The 19242-nt window shown below is 40.7% G+C and overlaps 1 protein-coding gene across 1 annotated transcript in view; it reads left to right on the top strand.

The window, feature by feature from the left end:
- The window catches only part of me1 (malic enzyme 1, NADP(+)-dependent, cytosolic), a 138728-nt gene that overhangs the window by 53084 nt on the left and 66402 nt on the right, over positions 1-19242 (top strand). Inside the window, exon 3 of the mRNA XM_041793221.1 lies at positions 2968-3117. Coding sequence (XP_041649155.1) covers positions 2968-3117 — 150 coding nt within the window. The remainder of the gene's footprint in view (positions 1-2967; positions 3118-19242) is intronic.

The raw sequence follows: 19242 nt of genomic DNA, 5'->3' as shown, positions 1-19242 counted from the left end.
ACTCAAAATCCACGTCAACAACATAGATGTCAAGATGTAGATGACGTGTTCGCTATCTGATGGTACGTCTTTGGGGCCGCCATCTTGGCAAGGGCAAAAGAGTGAGAGTGCAACAGAGTTATATGGGCAGACAGCATTGAAAAAGCCAAATCCTGTGCTGACGCCCACAGATACGATGGGTTTCTCCCTCTGATGGTGGTGGTCTGGGTGACCGGGTTGTTTATTAAAAGTTGTTACCTTATTTAAAATATAATGCACCTGCTGTTTTGGAAGGAAATGTGGAATCTTTCACTAGGTGTAGTACTGACCGTCATCTGAATGTTAAAAGCCAGATTGGTCGTTTTAATGTTGCTGGCAGAAAGCACCTCCTGGCTTTAAGTATTTATTTTTTTACTCAATGTTATTTTAATGTCATTAAATACAATACTTAAAATATACAACTAGGTGATATAAAATTTTTTGGCGTTAGTAAAGCATGCAGTTCTTATCGCCCACTCCAAAAATATATTTGCCTTCATTTTCTGCTGTCCCACAAACCAATAAATCAGTCATCAGAAGACTGGTATTTGACTTAAATGCAGGAAAATTCTCTCGTTTTAACGGTAAGCATTATTATATGCACCGCAGAGAGAGAGAGTCAGTGTGCACCGCGCTGTACAGACAGTGTGAGTATCAGTTTGATTTAGGCTTTTTAGACAACATAAAGATGATCAAAGAAGCCAGGAACATTCAGCTTTAACTTTGCTCTCTCCTTCTTTGTTTTGCCACTTTTTGTTGTACCATAAAGAAGAAAATCATGAGAAATTAGAAATCACGTGACTCGTCGGGACTTTTACCTGTTGAGACTTTAGTTTTCCTCATGTAGCTCTCTCTCTCTCTCTGCCTCCCATCTGATGATCAGCTCAGACAATTTTCCTGGAATCTGCTAGCTCTGCGGATGTTTAAGTCAGAAATCCATCCCCTGCATTAGTAATTAAGCTGAGATTGGCCGTTGTGTCCTCACATGGCTAATATGCACTGCAAACTCAAAAAATCATCAGGTAAGAAAGGGCGTGACAACTCCCAGTGTATGCCTGCATGTAGCCTAGATTAAAGACCAGTTGCAAGATGAGAGGGAGAGAAATTATCTATATAAATCTATTTGGGGAAACAAAAACTATCTTATTATAGATTCTAAATATTCGATTACACATGTTCCCTGTACACCTCATAGACATAATAGGATTTTTAATTTAAAGTTGATCAGACCCACAATAAGTACCTCGATTTAACTCCAGTAAGTAATCAGTATGATGTTCAAGCTTTCATCCTTATAACAAAATAAATTTCATGTAGATTGGTTCAGGATTAAGCAAGGTAGGGCGGATTACAGGCGAAGTGGGCTTGTTTATAATGAGCGTTCACTAATCCCGCCAGTTCCAAGATGGCGGACCGGCAGATGCAGAGCGGCTACGTTTAATAGCTGTGGAAGCGTCATCTACGTATCCATAGCTATGGTCAAACAACATCAATAAGCGTGTCCGAACGTGTGCATCACTTTTAAGTGTCCTCTGGAAACACTTCCGTTGTGTTGCGGTCTATTTGCAACTCGTTTTTTCTAATGTGTTGTGTTGGTCTTTGCAGCGCGTTTTCTAAATGCTGCGCATGTGTTGTCAAATTGATGAAGATGTTTGTGTGCATCACTTTTAAGTGTCCTCTGGAAACACTTCCGTTGTGTTGTGGTCTATTTGCAGCGCGTTTTTCTAATGTGTTGTGTTGGTCTTTGCAGCGCGTTTTCTAAATGGTGCGCATGTGTTGTCAAATTGATGAAGATGTTTTCTTAATTTGCTTGTGTTTTGTCTTTTTGCATGTGTTTTCTTAAGTTGCAGTGCTGTGAGCTCTCAGGGCCACCGTAATATACAGTTAAAACATTGGAATAAAATGCAGAAAACTTTGCGCTTTCTGCCACATCTCAGAATGTTCCTCAGCTGATGCATTTCTATCAGTCATGGAGATATTTGATGTGGTTGAAAGTTTTAGCAAAAGCTACCTGATCTACGGGAACAAAAAAAAAAAATCTGCCTACAGAAAATGTATCTAAGACAAAATTGACTTCAACTCCAAACCCTTCCTGTGATGAATTACATGTGGCAGAAGCTAATTTGGTTTAGAAATATGAAAACAGTTTTCTTCAAGAGCAACTGTCACCACAGTGTATTGAGCAGCCGCTGTGCCTTAACCTATAGCAGGGAGGGCGTGCATGCTTTTTATCCCCTTAACAAGAGGCACCTTGTGCTCCTGGCTTTATGGAAACTACTCTGATTAGAAGTAGAGCCCTTCTGGCGTGCTCTACTTAATTTGGGTCATATGCAAACTCTCAGTTCCCGCTCAATCAGAACAAAGAGCTTGTGTAGACTATCAGAGGGGTGGATTTTTATTCTTGTATTTTTCCAGTCATTTGGAACAGAAGCAAAACAAATCTCTACAAGTAATTATTGTTCATGTGAGTTATTTTCTTCTCCTTGCTTTTCTCTTCTTTTTGCACACTTGTTGCTTTGTTTTCTCTGGCTTTTCCAGATTTGTATGAGCCTAACAGACCAGTATACAAATGCAAATGATTCCAGGACTTCTCAGTTCTTTTCCATTTCCCAAGGGTTGTCCTCAATGTGCAAACCAAAAATACCTTGGGAAGCAATTTAGTACAGATTTGTGACTCATCAATGCAACAGAATGTGTCCCAATATATGGCGGCTTTCAGGACACAATTTAATAACAATGAGAATACAGGCAGTCAAAAAACTTTGGCCTCCTTCATTCATTGACATATTCTCCTCCAAGTATTTCTTTGTAGGTCCTCATGTCACTCACAAACACACAGGAATTTACATCTGACTTTCATAAACCATCCTTCATCCCGCAGATACGAGCCTTCAAGATGTAAATGATTATCATGCTGTGCTTCCTCCCTCTCCTCCCTGTCACTCACAGATACGTGTTCCTGATGGGGCTCCAGGACCGCAATGAGAAGCTCTTCTATCGGGTACTGATGTCAGACATCGAAAGGTTCATGCCCATCATTTACACCCCCACTGTGGGCCTGGCCTGCCAACAGTATGGACTCATTTTCAGAAGACCAAGGTAAGACAAACTTAACCACACTGAACTTTAGCAAAGAAAGTTTCCATGTTGCTGTTGGGAAAAGTCAAAGCAGTGTACAGGAAGGCCAGAAGGAAGTGGGTGTTACTGTTCTCCCTCACACTGCCAATCCTTCACCACTTAGTTATGAGGTGTTTTATGGCATTGGCAATTTCATTGTTTTTGTTGCAGCGATTTCTTCAAATGCTGGCTGTGTGGTACAAGTATTTTACTGGAAAGATCTGCTTGGCTGGAGATTTTCAACAATCACAGTTCATATATAAACATCTCAGCCAAGGTTGAAGTAAGTGATCAGCCATCACTTAAGTGGCAATTGACTCTTAGATGCAAGCAGTGAGGCTAAGTGTGTTGCCTTTAACCCATAATTTTCCATTCTGAATTTTCCATTTGTGAAGTCTCAAATTCCAGCAAAATTTTGAAGGTTTTTTTTTTTTTTTTTAACAGTAAGCATGGTCCATACAACAATGCAACGCCATAGTTTGTTATTTATGGACTTAAGCTTGTAAAGTGATTTTATACTGCAGGTCAAACCTACCCATTCACTCCACATTGATGGCACAGGCATTTATGGAGAACTGGCTATCAATATCACCTAATCCCATTCATACACATCCATACCCATTTACACACCACTGAAGCAGCAATAATAATAATAATAGATTTATTTAGAAAGTGCTTTCAGTCAAAGTGCTGTACATAGAGATAAAATCACTTGACAATAGAAAAATCAGAGAATCAACAAACATATACAAACATACTGAAACAGTAAAAAAAGACATCAGTAAAACAAACAATTTAAGACTAATACGCAACAGTAAACAAGTGGATCAATCTCAGCAGTGGGAGCAAATTGAAATTAAGTTTATTGCCCAAGGACACATCAACCAGTGACTGCAGGATCAAACCCGCAACCCCCCAAATCAAGACAACTATCACTAAGCCACAGTCAACCATTGTGGTGAAAGGTAGATGGACACATAGAGATCAAACCCTTAATCTGAGAGATGAACATCTCTGCCAACTGAGGGGTCATCACAGTCAACATTTTAGATGATTAAAAGATCCATCCAACCATCCATCCATCCATTTTCTATTCTGCTTATCCCGTTGGGGATCGCAGGTGGCTGGAGCCTATTCCAGCTATCATTGAGAGGCAGGAGACGGAGTAAACCCTGGACTGGTCGCCAACCAATCGCAGAGCTGACATTTAGAGACAGACAACCAGGCTCACTCACACTCACACCTACGGGCAATTTAAAATCACCAGTTAACCTAACGAGCATGTTTTTTGGTGGTGGGAGGAAGCCGGAGCACCCGGAGAGAACCCACGCATACACGGGGAGAACATGCAAACTCATCACAGAAAGGCACTGACCGAAAGCAAACCAGGGACCTTCTTGCTGTGAGGCAAGAGTGGTAAGGTTAAAAAAAATCTACAATCAACAGTAGATCCCCTATTAAATTCTTAGTTACTAAGTACTTCACAAAGCGTCATCAGCAAAAAGAACCAAAAACAGATACTACAGTAAGAAGTAAAATGCATCTAAATTACTTTTGAAATTGTGGTTTACCATAAAGCTAGGAACACAAGTTGCTCTGGTATGTAAGATACAGTCTATTGGGGGCTCTCCCAGAGGGAAGAGGGTTTATATGAGGCTGTGTAGCTCTTTTGGTGCCATCTGCTCTTGCCCTGTGGAGTTTGAAATTCTGCTAGTTATCAGTGCAGTACCTGAGCTAAGCCCACAGTGATAGTTGACAGATGAGCCTACAGGTCACAGGTCACAGGTGAACGCCAACATCTGCTATCACTTGTCTTAACTGAAGAGTCTTTTTTAAACCAACAATAAACCAGCTTTATCTATTGAGCAGTATACCAATTGTTTTTTCCTTGAATAGATGATTATGAGTTCATTAAAGGGGCTCTATGCAAGATTTAGAAAAATATCAATGTAGCGACACCGCTGGCCATTAGGCGAACTATAACATTATTGTGTTGCTCGTCCATGACGGCACGCTCCTTGCTCATGAACGAGCCTCCGATTTATCAGCTGATACACACGCAGACCAAGGTGATTTACTGGCATCGTGTATACAGAGGAGGTAAGTGAAGTAACACTTAAAAGTTCCACCAACTAAAAATGAAAATGAATAAAGCATATTTGAACCACTAGTGCGAACATGGCACAAAGACTATTAAAAAAGGACCATATTTTTGTGACCATTTCTATGAATGAACAACTTAGCGACTTAGTGCAGCACTGACCAATTTAATTGTCTTTTTACGTGTGTAATGTGTAATGTGTATTGAACGTTGCTTAGCTCTGATAATGGTGCCTCGACCACATATATCAGATAGCTGACATTATGTGTTGAAGATATTTTACAAACTAAGTATCAAAACATAAACTCAGTAAGTTGAGTCCAGTGCCAGGAAGCAAGAAAAAGATGAAATATTATCCGGAAAACACTATATGAGTAACGTGACATTCTCGTTGTTTGGATAGCATCTTTGTAAGCAAGCTAACGTGATGTAGCATATGGTTTATACAACATAAAACACTACATTGTATTTCATGGTCCAGAGTGATTCTTTACCTTTTCCACAGAAAGACGGCCATCTCTGGATCAGTATTTATCCCGAGCGTCAAGCGTAGCTCCCTCTATTTCTCAAATGATCCATTGATATTTATCCTCCATTTCCCCCTGCGTCGGTTACACTCTCTTTTAGCTTGACGGGCTTCAGCAGATAAAACTGTCTTACTTTTTTATGTTTTCGAGGAGTTTGTGCGGGTGTTTGGGCTGAGCTAGCAAGTCGTTTACTCGCGGAAGCAGCCTTCTCCATTCAACACGCCGTTGTCAGGTATAAACAGAGCAACGGGGTGCGCGCATTACGTAGTACCCGACGTCACTTCCGTTGAGATTTTGCGGAAAATTCGGCCCGAGTTCTTCACAGAGAAACGACTCCACAGGCTTATACAGGCAAACAAGGAAGACATAAAGAGCCTCATTCTTCACATCGGGACAAAGTGCGCACCATTATATACTCAAAAGTGGGAAGTTTTAAAGCAAAAATCTTACATAGAGCCCCTTTAAAGGAGAAAAGCTGTTAAAAAGTGCTGCAAACCTTGTAATTATTGCACTGGCTGGTTGAAATACACTGTGAAAGAAGGCATATTTTCAATAGCATGTCCAGTGGTTAATGATAGTGGCTATATAGGTTCAAGCCATTTTTAAGGTATCTGAAGTCAATCTTATCCAGTGGATATTATGTTGAGTAAATTCGGCAAACCTCTTTGAAAGCTGTTGATTTTTACAGCCTGGAATTTCAAAGAGAAAAGGTGCTCAGCTGGGAGATATCGACAGTTTGTATGGACTCACTTCAGTAAGAGGTCAAAAGAGTGGAGAGAAGGCCACAGAGAGTTTGTAAAACTATCACTGAAACCTTTAATTCTTAGAAAAATATTCTTAGTGAGAACAAGAGATTGCAAACTGATTATGAACTGTGTTGTCAAAAGATCCACTGAAGTGTCTGTTCCACTGAAAGAAATACAAATAAATACAGTTAAGAAAAATAGTTTTTTGCCCGCCCATAAAGAGACTGTGACCCAGTTTTCTCAAACATGGTGACACTTCAGGGAGGTCAAGTCAAGCTTATAGTACTCCTATCATTATAATTCCTCCAATCTAGTTGAAAAACAACATGACAAGGTATATTTTTATAAGCTACATCAAATCAAAGGACTCCATTTGTTTGAAACAACACGGTCAAGGACGTTTAAAAGGCACTTTTATGTTGGTACTTAATTTTTAAACCAAGTCTGGATGTTGCTTTGGCTCTTACAGCTCCAGTGTGGTTAGCTTGAGGTAAACCTCTGTAAGCTGTTGAAACAATTCAGGGTCCACCTTGAGTGGATCTGGCTCTGCTCTGAGCACCCAGACATTCACTGGTTTCCTCTCCATCTCCTCTGTAAACACTTTAACTCTCTTCCTCTCTCACACACATATTGACCCCCTTCTGCTAGTATCTGGTTTTCCTCAGATGGGTTCATCAGGTCCAAGTATCTTGTTATCTTCCAGCAACACTCCCTAGGCATTATCTTATAGATATTAGGTTGATAATAGCTTTATTAGTGGTGCTGCATTCGGTTAAACGCTGTTTGGTTTGGCCAATCATTTCACCTTACACAGGTGATTTCCAGGGCAGGGTTTGGGTTCAGTCTTATCGCTGTGATTAGAAAAAAAAAGACCACCCTGGTCAGCAGTCCTTCGCAAGTTTATTAGCTCATTTACTGCCAGCCTTGACCACTGACTCCTAACTTAACTTATGTGGATTTAATGAGGTAAAAATACCCAGTTGTTAGCCACAGAGCATCCAAAAAAATGTGATTGCTACAGGCAGAAATTTGGCTTTAAGTCTGGACTGTCAGCATGGATAGTATGACAAAACAACACAATAGTGACTTCTTTGGATTGTTCTAGAGAGATTTCAATCTGACTTTCCCATACACTGCACAGGTTTCATCAATGGCCTGACTGATATTTCTCTCACCACTGTTAGCTGTGAAAAATCCCAGTTTGCCAGTTTGTGTCCAAGCTGTTTTACATTCACTACTTACCTTAGGTGGATCTGAAATGCTTGAAACCAAAGTTCTCACATGTACATTACTTTTTCACCCAACAGCTCCTCATTTCCTCATCCCTTCAGAAGTATGTGGAAAATATTTGTAGCATACTTCCCTTACTCTCACCCTGAGCTGACTGGAGGAGTCAAGCACTCCTTCAATCCCACACTGTGGGCCTGGACCTGCTGGCTGAGGCCCAGGGAGTGGGAGTCTGGGCCTCTAGGAAACACACATCAGGGGATCGGTTAGCAGGATACTTTGCAGGCATTGTGGACTCATGACAGATTTAGATTCTCAGCCAGGCTGATTCTAATTATTAGTTATGACTGAAAAAAGATGAGACACTGATACCCAATTTTTTCTTAGTGCTTACAGCCAATATTGTGGCTAGGTTCAGGAAAAGTTAATTTTAGCCAGTCATTTAATCTTATTGCAACAGACTGAACTTTCTCAACAACATCAGGAAATATAGCCCCCCCAAAAAAAAGGTTAAGATTTGATTCATCTTCAGAGGCAATGCTTTGTGCCGATAGATCCTACTCACTTACTATTATCAGACCTTGTTTGAAAACAGCAGGCAGTAAACTTGGTTTATGTTAGATGTAGAAAACATTCAGACAACTGCCGAGCTCTGAATATTTCACATACCTGCAAAAAGAGTCCAATTTCTAGTTTGCATCTGACTGAGGCGGATTTATGGAAGAGTTTATCAATTACCAACCACATGTCTTGATGTCTTAGTCCAACTCTCATAAACCATATTTATTCACAATAAAACATAAGCAAACTATATAATGTGGAAAATGAGACATTTAAAAAAAGGAAAAATGATAGCTCATTTTCAATTGATGGCAGCAACAAATCTCAAAAAAGAAAAGACAGGGGCATGTTATCTGATGTATAGCATCTCTTCTTTTAACAAGTCTGAAAATGTCTGGGAAGTGAGGAGACCAGTTGCTGGAGTTTTGGGAGAGAATTGTTGTCTTATTCTTGTCTGATGTAAGATTCAAACTTCTCAGCAGTCCTAAACATATCTTCTTGGCCAGATTATTGATTTTATAGAGTTCGAAAATGTTTTTTTAGAGGTGAACAGTCTGGACTCCGGGCAGACCAGTTCTGCCCCAGGACTCTTCTACTGCGACGCCATGGTGTTGTGATGGATGGAACTGTGCCAGGATAACAAGCTGGATGGTTCCTCTCCTCTTTAGTCCACAGGACACAGCATTCATGGTTTCCAAAAAAATTTCTGATTTTGAGTCATATGACCACAGAACAGTTTTCCATTTTGGCTCAGTCCATGAGGCAAAATGGAGAACTTTAAATAAGCTTTGGCCCATAGAAGACAGCAGCATTTCTAGATCATGTTTACATACATCTTTTTATGCATGGCACAGATTTAACTTGCATTTGTGGATGGTAACCCAAACTGCATTGATAAACAATGATTTCTGGAAGTGTCCCTGAACCCTTACAGTGATTCTAGAACAGAGTCAGACCTGCTTCTGATGCAGTGCCCTTAAGGGCTCAAAGACCTCCAGCATGTAACATCATCCTTGTCCCTTGCACACAGAGATTTTTCAGATTCTCTGAATCTTTTGGTGATATTTTATACTGTAGATGGCGGGATATTCGAAGTCTGCATATTTACAATAATCCTCAAAAATACCTCAGATGGATTACAAATTTCTCTGTGCGTCCATGTGTGTCTCTGTGCATGCATGTCTTCCAGCTGGACCACCACAGCAGCAGTTTAGGTCTCTAATCACCGGCTCTCAGGTGGGTATAAAGAGTTTCTGTATAGGAGCAGCAGCCTTTCCTTGTCTTGCCTGACTTTACTTGCTAATCTGTCCCGTGAAGACTAAACACTCCGACACCAGGCTCTGGATCAAAGGCCAAAGGCCAAGCCCCATTAAGTGTCAAAACATGGCTGATTCACTGATCTTTAGGTGAGGCAGAGGCAGGAAGGAGAGCAGGAAAAAGGAACACATTCACATCATTGCAAGATTAGTAGACATGCTTACTTTTATTAGTACGTACGTTCATGAGCAGACACAGTGTTCAGAGGAGTGAGTTGATCCGTCTTACTCACAGATCAACTTTCAGACACAACTTTGTGTCTGTTTTCTCCACAAATGCAGGTTGTGTACTTTGTTTGACAGGTACAAGCGCCTGCTTGTGATAGATGATAATGTTTTGTAGCAGAAAAATGATCCCAAGTATTACATGAATGTAATTAGGTTTAATTCTGTCATTTGTAGCGTCATCATGCCCTCTGTGGTGAACTGCTGTTAAGTGTCCAAATAAACTTGCTATAAAGTTAGAGCCTGACCATTCAATGAGCCTTCTTGTTAAGTGACATGAACTAATCCATCTTGCTGATGGTGATGGATGATCATTGGTAGCCTATTAGATTCTTGGTGCAAGGGTCAGCAAGTCTACTACTACTATAGCTGTCCTTCAGGAGATGGAGAGTAAGACATTCCTAATCTCTAGAGAGGAAGGGTAAAGACCAGATGCTTTACTTCTGTCTTCTCTGTAGTTCCTGCTGTGCTAGTCATGGCTCTTATTGTATGTAGAACAATGTATCTAATCATTTAGGCCCCGCCCACACAGAGAATGATTCAGGAGTATTCAGTTTCATCTCCATGTGGACAGCCAACCGCATCTTTCTTAAAACAATTACATCATACATAGCGTAGCCCACTTAAGCCTCATGGCGGGTCAAACCACAACAACAATGGCGGATACAGGGTTGTGTTTGTACTGCAGAAGCTACTGAGCTTATGCAGGCTTTTACAGCAAAATCTGATGCTCCTTTACCACCACCAAGAACAGTATACACCAGATGTTTTTAGAAGCTTTATACGCATGCTCTGTAGTCTTCTTCTCTCTTTTTGGTGAATTTCTGTGGCAGCGTTACAGCGCCACTTACAGGCTTGGCATTTATACTACAGCGTTTTCAGTCGGTTTTAGTGATTCTGTGCTCACACAGACATTTCCTGATACAATCCCGTATTTCAAAAAACATTTTCAAACTATATCATTTTCTTCTCGTTGTGGACAAGGCCTTAAACAGCTCAGCTTTATAAGAGTAATTTGTTCTATTTGCATTTACAACATAAATCAGTATGTATGTACAGTGTGTTTATGCAGATATTAGTATGTGAGTATGTATGCACATGGGTGTGTATGTATTGGCACCCCACTTTTCACCTTTTTTGTCATATGGCACTGCATTGCTTGATGGCGCTTGCCGATAATTTCTCGGTGCAGATGGCTGCAGAGGCTTCAGGTTCTGGTTTGCAGCACAGAGTTTTACACACTCTTTGTACTGAACTTTGTGCCGCTGTTGTAGATGCTAGAAGAGATTCTCATGCTTGAACGTTTTGTTGCATCATGTTTTCAGCACTCTATACAGAAAACATTGCTCTGCTCCTGTTCTTAAACTTCAAACATGAAAGAGGAGGCACAGGGTGATGTCTTTGACAGGCAGTGACAAGACAAATGAGAAGACGAGCCGGTGGCTGCACGGAAGAAAAGTATTGTGTTATTTTAATTATATAGATGTGAAAGCTATTGTCTTATACTATATCTCATTTGAAAATATATTGATATATTTGAAAAACCCCATATACCACCCAGCTCTATTGTGGATGATGATGGGAACGATATGATAGATGATAGATGGTGTATGCCTCTGGGAACTAAAGTGAATTTCTCCATTAATCCAGTGGAGCAGCAGTTAGCTTTAAACTTCTTCCAGGCAAGACCTCCTGTTCCATCTGGCATTTATGCTGCTGTCATTTCTTGGTCCATAACTTTCCAGAGTAGTGCAGTTCACCCCTTTAATCTGAGTTCAACAGCAGAATGTAGGTTACGGTTGCTGAGCTTGTGTTCATGTCATGAGGCAGAATAAGAATCTAAGTTCATGTGAATGTTGCAGTAAGGAGCGAGCTGATCCAGAAGGCAAAGCTTTCAGTTACTGTTAACCAGTCGATTTATGTCCCAAACCCTCACTTGTGGTCGTGAGCTTTGGGTAATGAGTCTACGAATGAGATCACAGATACAAGCGGCCAAAATGAGTTTGCTCCAGAGGGTGGCTGGGCTCAGCCTTAGAGACATCCAGGGGAAACCTGAAGTAGAGTAGCTACTCCTTTGCATTAAAAGGAGCTGGCTGAGGCGTTCAGGATGTCCTAGGTGATGCTCTATGGAGGTCTTCTGGGCACATCCAACTGGGAGGAGACCTTGGGGTAAACTCAGAACACGGTGGAGGGATTATATATCCTGTCTGGCCTGGGAATGTCTCAGGATTCCCCAGGATGAGTTGGAAAATGTTGCTGGGGAGAGGGATGTCCTGGTTGACTTGCTTAGCCTGCTGCCACCATGACCCAGCCCTGGACAAGCAAGAGAGAATGAAAGGAAGAAAGGCCATGAAATATCTGTATGAGCGAATAAAAACCACTCAGTAATAAAGCTCTTTCAGAAGTATTATCTATCACCTAAAATATGTAGCACAGAATGAGCTAAAGGCAGCCATAATGAGGTCTGACCTGTGACTAAACCAGAAGTTTTGAGCTGCAGGAGGTTTTAAAGGCGTAATGAGAGGGATCAGCTGAAGCCCTGTCACCTCTGGTGTGGCACACGCTGGATGATAAAGTGTTCCAACCCTGCAGATTAGGGGTATTTGAACTGTGATCTCAGCCCCCCAGGCCCACACACAGTGTTACTCTACACATGTGAGAGAGGACTCTTTTGGATTGATGAGCATCCAGGGGAATGAGAAATTAGCCTTGTCTTGTTGATCATTAATCCACACGATTATTGAACCATGATGACATGCTTGAAACCATGAAAATCAAACAACCACAATTCCACATAGAGGAAGTGCAGAGAGAGTTTCCTTCCTGATTGCATGACTTTGTCTGATGTGTCTGTTTATTGCTTATTTACTTTCCTATTGACTGTGAAGCTCCGTGTGTGCCTCGGTTAAATGGAGAAGCCTTGAGGAAACGGGGAGGACAGAATTGTTTTGAAACAACACTGATCTCATGAGGAACGTGGCAAGCAGATGAGATTATTTCTGAATAGGAATTCTGGGCTTTTAGTACCTTGTTGAAAAATATACAGAGATCAGGTGGGAGGAGGGCTTGGTGCCAGTGAAAGCAAAGGAACTCACCGGCATAGTGTGCTGTTCTCCTGCAATAACCCCTACATAGAACATATCAGAGAAAACTCAACATAAATCCACCACAAGGTCATGTTCACTGTTTTAGCTTGGAAAGTAAACTTTCATAATGAACACATGTTTAACTAAGTTACACATTCCAATCAAGCTATGAATCAACCAGTCAGTTTTGATTTGTGCAGTGCAAAATACTGGCAAATGTCAGCACACTTCACAATCAGAGTGAGTCTAAAAAGCTAACACTGTTCTATGATCTACAGGGTTGATTCCTTTTCGGCCTGTGCCCATAGCCAAGGATGACGGCTAATTTAAGTGATGCACCTAGGGCTGAAGAATTAATAATGAAATAAAAAGTAAATTAGAAGAGGAGTGATTAAAATGGAGGTGTGTCAAAGGTGACAGAGGTCTAGATTTGGATTGTAACTTGGCCTTGGGGTCACAGTTCAACAGATTCATCAGGAAAAAAGAAACAAGACGTCCCGGATGCATATTAATATGTTTCTTTTGTTTTCTTTATTTTGAACTTACAAATTGATTGAGATAACAGTTCCAGTTTAAAACTACCTGTTAAAGCTAATAATGTTTGTAACAAAGAAAGAGCAAAATAAAACCATACAAAATTAAAGCAACAAAGAAATGAATACATTTCTCTCATTTGAAATTATGAAATAGAGATGTGATATGGTGATGTGGTTGAACCCAGAATGCAGATGCAGATGACGAGTTTTAACAGATTTATTGAACACAGGTAATAGTGCAGGGGTTTAATCCACAGGTCCAAGGGAGTGAGGGTTTTAAGGGAGAGAGTGCTGAGGCTGGACTGCGGTGGAGCGGTGAGGGAGGCACTGGACGGGAAGAAGAGGCACGTTAGTAAATTGTCACATTTAACACTATAAATATGCAAAATCATAAGGTGAGTGAGAGCCGTGAGCTGGAGGTTACCACTGGAGAGTAGCAAACAAAACTCTGGTGCTGAGGAGAGTCTCTGAGGACTTCTTGTACAGCGCCTCAGCACCATGTGGGGAAGGGAGCAGGCAGGAGAAAACATAGTGAAGTAAGCGGCTGGTAACACAAAACCGGAACCGGAAATGTCAAAAATAAAACTTAATCAACGAATAAACACCACAAGAGAGGGCATAACAAAATTAGATATTTGCAACCAGGAGCTGTTTAGTAAACTAAGTTGATAAAACTTCAAACTTGTATGGTAAAACAAGTTATACCATAAAGATGCAAAGTTGGTTTACAGAATGTGGCTAATGTTAGCATTGTAGCAGCCCGTGCCTTTGATCCGTCCTTATTCCTGAGCTGAATGCTATGGTTATATGTGAGCAAAATCTGACATAGCCTCCAACACAGTCTGGCAGTGGGCCATCTGTCTCTGACAGCCACCCGTACAGACCGTTTATCTGAGGCACCAGAATATATGTCTCAGAATGGAAATACAAGCAACAACTTCATAAAGAAAGTCGGTCATGTTAGAGGTTGAAAGTTAACAACCTGACCTGCAAAACCTGATTTAAAAAAAAATAATAATAAATGCAAGTAAAAAGCTTGTCCTCCATGAGGACCATACAACCGTCGTGGCAGAATGTTATCTCACACTGTGCGACTGAATCGTTTACGACGCACAAGCACGAGTTGTGTGCTCACACTGTACGATCCGACTGTCGTGTACAACCCAAGTGCTCACACTGTGCGACCCAAGTCAGTACGGACTGTGACAGAAACCCACGGAGTTTCCTTTTTAAAAGGCTCACACATGCAGGTTGAAGCATCTCCAGTCATATTCTCCCCCCCCCCATGTCTCTCCCACTCTCTTTCTCTTGCTCTCTCTCTCTCTCTCTCTCTCTCTCTCTCTCTCTCTCTCTCTCTCTCTCCCTTTCCCGCTGTCTGTGACTGTGAGATAGGAAGCACCTTTGTGTCTGCAGCTGCAGCAGGTCGGATAGGAGTATTTCCTGCTCGTTTATTTACTTTATCATAGCGGGGTGCATCAGAAAGTCATTCCAGCCGTTGTCATGGTCATTTAGGACAAAGGAAAACAATCCCCCAAATTTGTTTATTCTGCTCACATTTCTGCTCTGACTGTGTAGTGTCTGGAGTCGTATGACCAAAATATCAAACATGCCAGAAGTCCTCCCAACCAGTCGGGAGCTGATCGTAAAGTCGTAATCGGGCCTAAATTCTCTAAATTCGTAGCTGAATTGCAGGAAAATTGCACAGTGTACACCCAGCTTAAGCTGCATTAGTTTATTGAGCCATGGAGGTATTGGAGCTATTGTACATTGCAGATGTTGCTAAAACTAAGCTCATATGCTATGTAAGCTAAGTATCTCGGTTATCTATGTAGCTAAGTTAGACTTAGCTTTGTTAAAGCACTTCATGATATTGGATGGTCTCTGAGACAAATATGACAGATGGTCTAATAAATTTGTTAGGCACTTTATGTAGCTAACGGAGGTAGATAGCTCATGGAGCTTAGGTAGCTAAAGATAAACACACAAAGCAGCTACATATGCTACGTAGATATGTTCCCTACAAAGCTACATTAGCTTTAGCTATGTTTGGGAAAGATCAGATGGCTCAAACTAACTTAGCTACATTGACTTATGTAGTAATGTTAATTATGTACTAATGAAGCACACATTCAAATATCTGTATCAATACTGGAAGTGACTTGTAAGTTTGTAAATATTGGCAAATACGGAATATCAGCAAAAAATCAAAACCGTGCATCCCTAGCTTTTGATGTCTTCATCAGTCATGTGAACTTCACCTTACAGGTCTTAGAGGTCTGTTATTTTTACTGAAAAATGGCTAATTAAATAATCAATCAGCTTCATTGGTCAAATATGATAGTGCAACAAGGAATTTGACTCCACTTAGCTTTGCTCTCAATATGCAAAATTTAAAAATTAAATATGAAAATATTAATAAAACTGGAAAAAGGTATTAAAATCTCTGATTTAAATATGAAAAAACTCCTGGTAATATTTTCTGTAGTATAGACAAGTCCATGTGCAGTGGTATAATGGTTGCAAGAGCTTTCGTACAATATTTCAATTACAATAAAAAGTTGAGTTTGTGCATGTGCATATGAAGTGCATATTTTGCTGCAGTGAGCTTTCTTACAGTATTTGAGTTACAATTAAGCAGTAATAGCCTGAGCCTAGAAGGGTACAGGTCATGGATTGAGGGGACATGGGTCCTGATAATTCACTCTGCAGACCTGATTGTTCTCTGCAGGCTGTTCCTGTCCTGTTTGCTGGCAGATCAGGAACGAACTGCAATGAACAACCAGGCAGACTCCTAGAGAAGACGAAAATGAACTTTTTATTTTCCTCCTCTGGAGCTGCTGAATGATGCATTAATGCAAGCCTCTGAATACCCACTGAGGACAAAATTACAGAGTACAGTTCAGTTTGGCTGCTGGCCTCACACCATCTCTATTGGGTGAATGTGAGTGCACAGTGGTGATATTTCACCAGCCAACAGTGGAAAATACGACTCGCTGTAGATCCCACAAAGCATATCTGATACTGTGAGTGAATCATACTTAGCCTGGTTTGTAGATTTACAAACCCAAAGGTGTCTTTGCAGCGCAGCAGGAAATTAATACAGCATATGTAACATAAGTTAACAAGGGTGGATCCTCATGAGTGACTTTGAATTGAATTTCATAGTAAATTAAAGTGAGAGGAAAAGTTGAAAGGAGAAAAGTATAAAGAAATGGGCCTTCTGCCTGAACTTAAAGTGAAATCACTGGCATTTCCTTAAGCAATAGCCTATCTATCCCCCTGCTTTGAAAGACTGTGGTGGGACTGTAAAACTTAGAAGTGGAAGGGATTGGTGAGTTAAATACGATGCCGTATGGAGTAGCATATGTTTTCAAATGTTGGCCACTTCCACCTCTTTGTACTTATGCGCTCTGTTTGTTTTAACAATGTTATCTTTCCTCCACAATTACTGCTGCAGGGGCCCCGTAAACCCACAAAGAAACCACATATTGAAAGAACCTATATCATTCCTTTATTGCACATGTCAAGGCTGATATGTGACTGTGTTACTTGGAGTGCCAAAGCTCATGTTTGAGGTGGCTTTACAAAGGCTAGTGTAGGAGGGCTGCCAGAGTCCCACCAGAGTCATTTTATGCACTTGGCCTCACTCCTGTGTGACTTGTTGCAGCCAGATTGGTATTTGTGTTGTAATGCAGTGCATGTGTGCAATGCTTAAGTATGCATATTAATAAATGTGCAATCGTGCATTCTGTAAGATTCTGTATCTTGAAAATGTGTTGACTGGTTTTCATAATATCTTTCTCATTACTGACTTTCTACCTCAAAAAAACCTTTACTCACAGGTACACAATGAAAAAAGAAGAGCTTTGTTGCAATAATACCTTTGGAAGTGCCGCTACCCTGATGAAGTAATTCCAAATCTCCCTGAATGGAAAATAAAAACAAAGATTCACTCACTCTTACAAAACATTTTTTGCATGGAAAATGTGAATAAAATTAAGCATTTTTTCATTTGATATAAAAGCATCAGGCATGAAGAGTTAGCATAAATCTTAAATCTTAGGGATTGCACCCATGCACATTCAAACCACTAACAGTATTCATGGAAAAGTATCTCAGTAATTGTTAAATCCAGGTTTGTTTCCCCCGGGAGTGAGTGGAAACTCCAAACCAAAATTTCCCAGAGTCACAGTCCAACCTTTTTGGCACATCAGAGTGTAAAACTCACATTAGGTCTAATGGAATGATGCAAAGATTACAAAAATGGAAAACCATCTTTATCAGATCCAAGTTGCTGCCTCTGATTGTATGTGATAGAGCTCAGTAGTGGACTGATGAAGCTTTATGGACTATGTGGATGAGTAAAGAAGGTGGGGCTTGGCAGTCTGCAGTCAGAGAAACTAAATGATCATCTTTATCATCTTAGTCTTGATTTGTTTATTATCATTTTTGGAAACAAAGGGGAAGACCTTGTATGAATTTGCTGGGCAAGGTGGTGTGGCAGAGTTTTCAGGTCCTTTGTTCTTGTGAGGCCTGAAGGCCAACTGAATTCCAGAGGCGGTGCCTGGATTCCTTTTATGACATTTTCTCTTTGGGGTGTCTAGCTTCTACGAGCACCTGGTGCACTTTCCCAGGCCTGATCTAGCTCTCCGCATACTGGATGCCCAGGACCCATCAGGGGCAAATGCATGTGATGTCAAGGAGTTAGCTGGGAAGATACTTGGAGAACTGGGGCATGGGCCTGGCACAGGAGGCCAGAGCAGTACAGGGCCACTGACATATGCTCTCATACCTGACCTGACCTGACCTGACCTGGCAAATTTTAAAGGTTAAAAAGCACCCTCTGTCTACCAGCAATCATGTAGCTTACAAATGACAGTATCTTAGTCCACTTTCAGATCCAAACAAAAACTGAAACATCCAGTTTCCTCACGTCAGTGTGAGCACAGAGCTTCCAACAAACCCAGAGGGTGTTTGACTTCACTGTCTCTGAGGAAAGCATTACTCCACAACAGATTTGCAAAGAATATAGTTAATTTTTGCAATTTAAATAATCCAAATTTCTCCTGTTAAATCTTTGAATCTAGACTCAGATCTTTCCTGACACTTAAACCAAGATTATTATTATTCTTAATTCCTGCTCTCATTCAGATTGTAAAAACAATCCATATGTGAAAGGAAATACACAGCTAAAAGAATGTTGATCAGTTTGTGGAGTTGTTTTCACAGTGGTAAATTTAAAGAAACATATAAAAAGCTCTAAACATGGTGTTCTGTATGTTGTGGTATGAGGCTTAGCTAAACAGACCACTAAACCCCTCTGAAAGTGGGTCAGCCTCATGTTGACATGGGACACTCCTCACTGGTGATAAGAGCAAAGTCAACAGATCTCACATTAATCTCCATCTTACTGCACTGTTTTCATATCTGCACCCCGATAAAGACATACTTCTGTAAATCAGAACCTATACGATCTGACATCAGTCTTTTAAAGGACTCTGCTTCTTTTTTGCCAGTTCAGTTCCTCCCTCTGCTTGTTAAGAGACGTGGTACAAAAGTGCTAAAAGCTAATTTCTCTTTGTTTTGACAGCTCCACCGGCTCTCAGCTCAGCTTTGGCTGTGAACTCATGTAGTCTGTCATGTGTTTGGCCCTGAGGTTAGAAACAGAAATCTAGATGGTTTCCATCTGCACACAAGGTTCTGTGTGAGAAATTACTGAAAAGGCTTCCAAACTTTAAACATTTACTACAAATCTGATTTCATTAAACCAGCTTAAATACAG

This window comes from Cheilinus undulatus, linkage group 8 (assembly GCF_018320785.1).
Source record: "Cheilinus undulatus linkage group 8, ASM1832078v1, whole genome shotgun sequence".
Lineage (NCBI taxonomy): Eukaryota > Metazoa > Chordata > Actinopteri > Labriformes > Labridae > Cheilinus > Cheilinus undulatus.
Note: the sequence above shows the minus strand (reverse complement) of the source record. Positions and strands in the feature narration are given on the sequence as shown.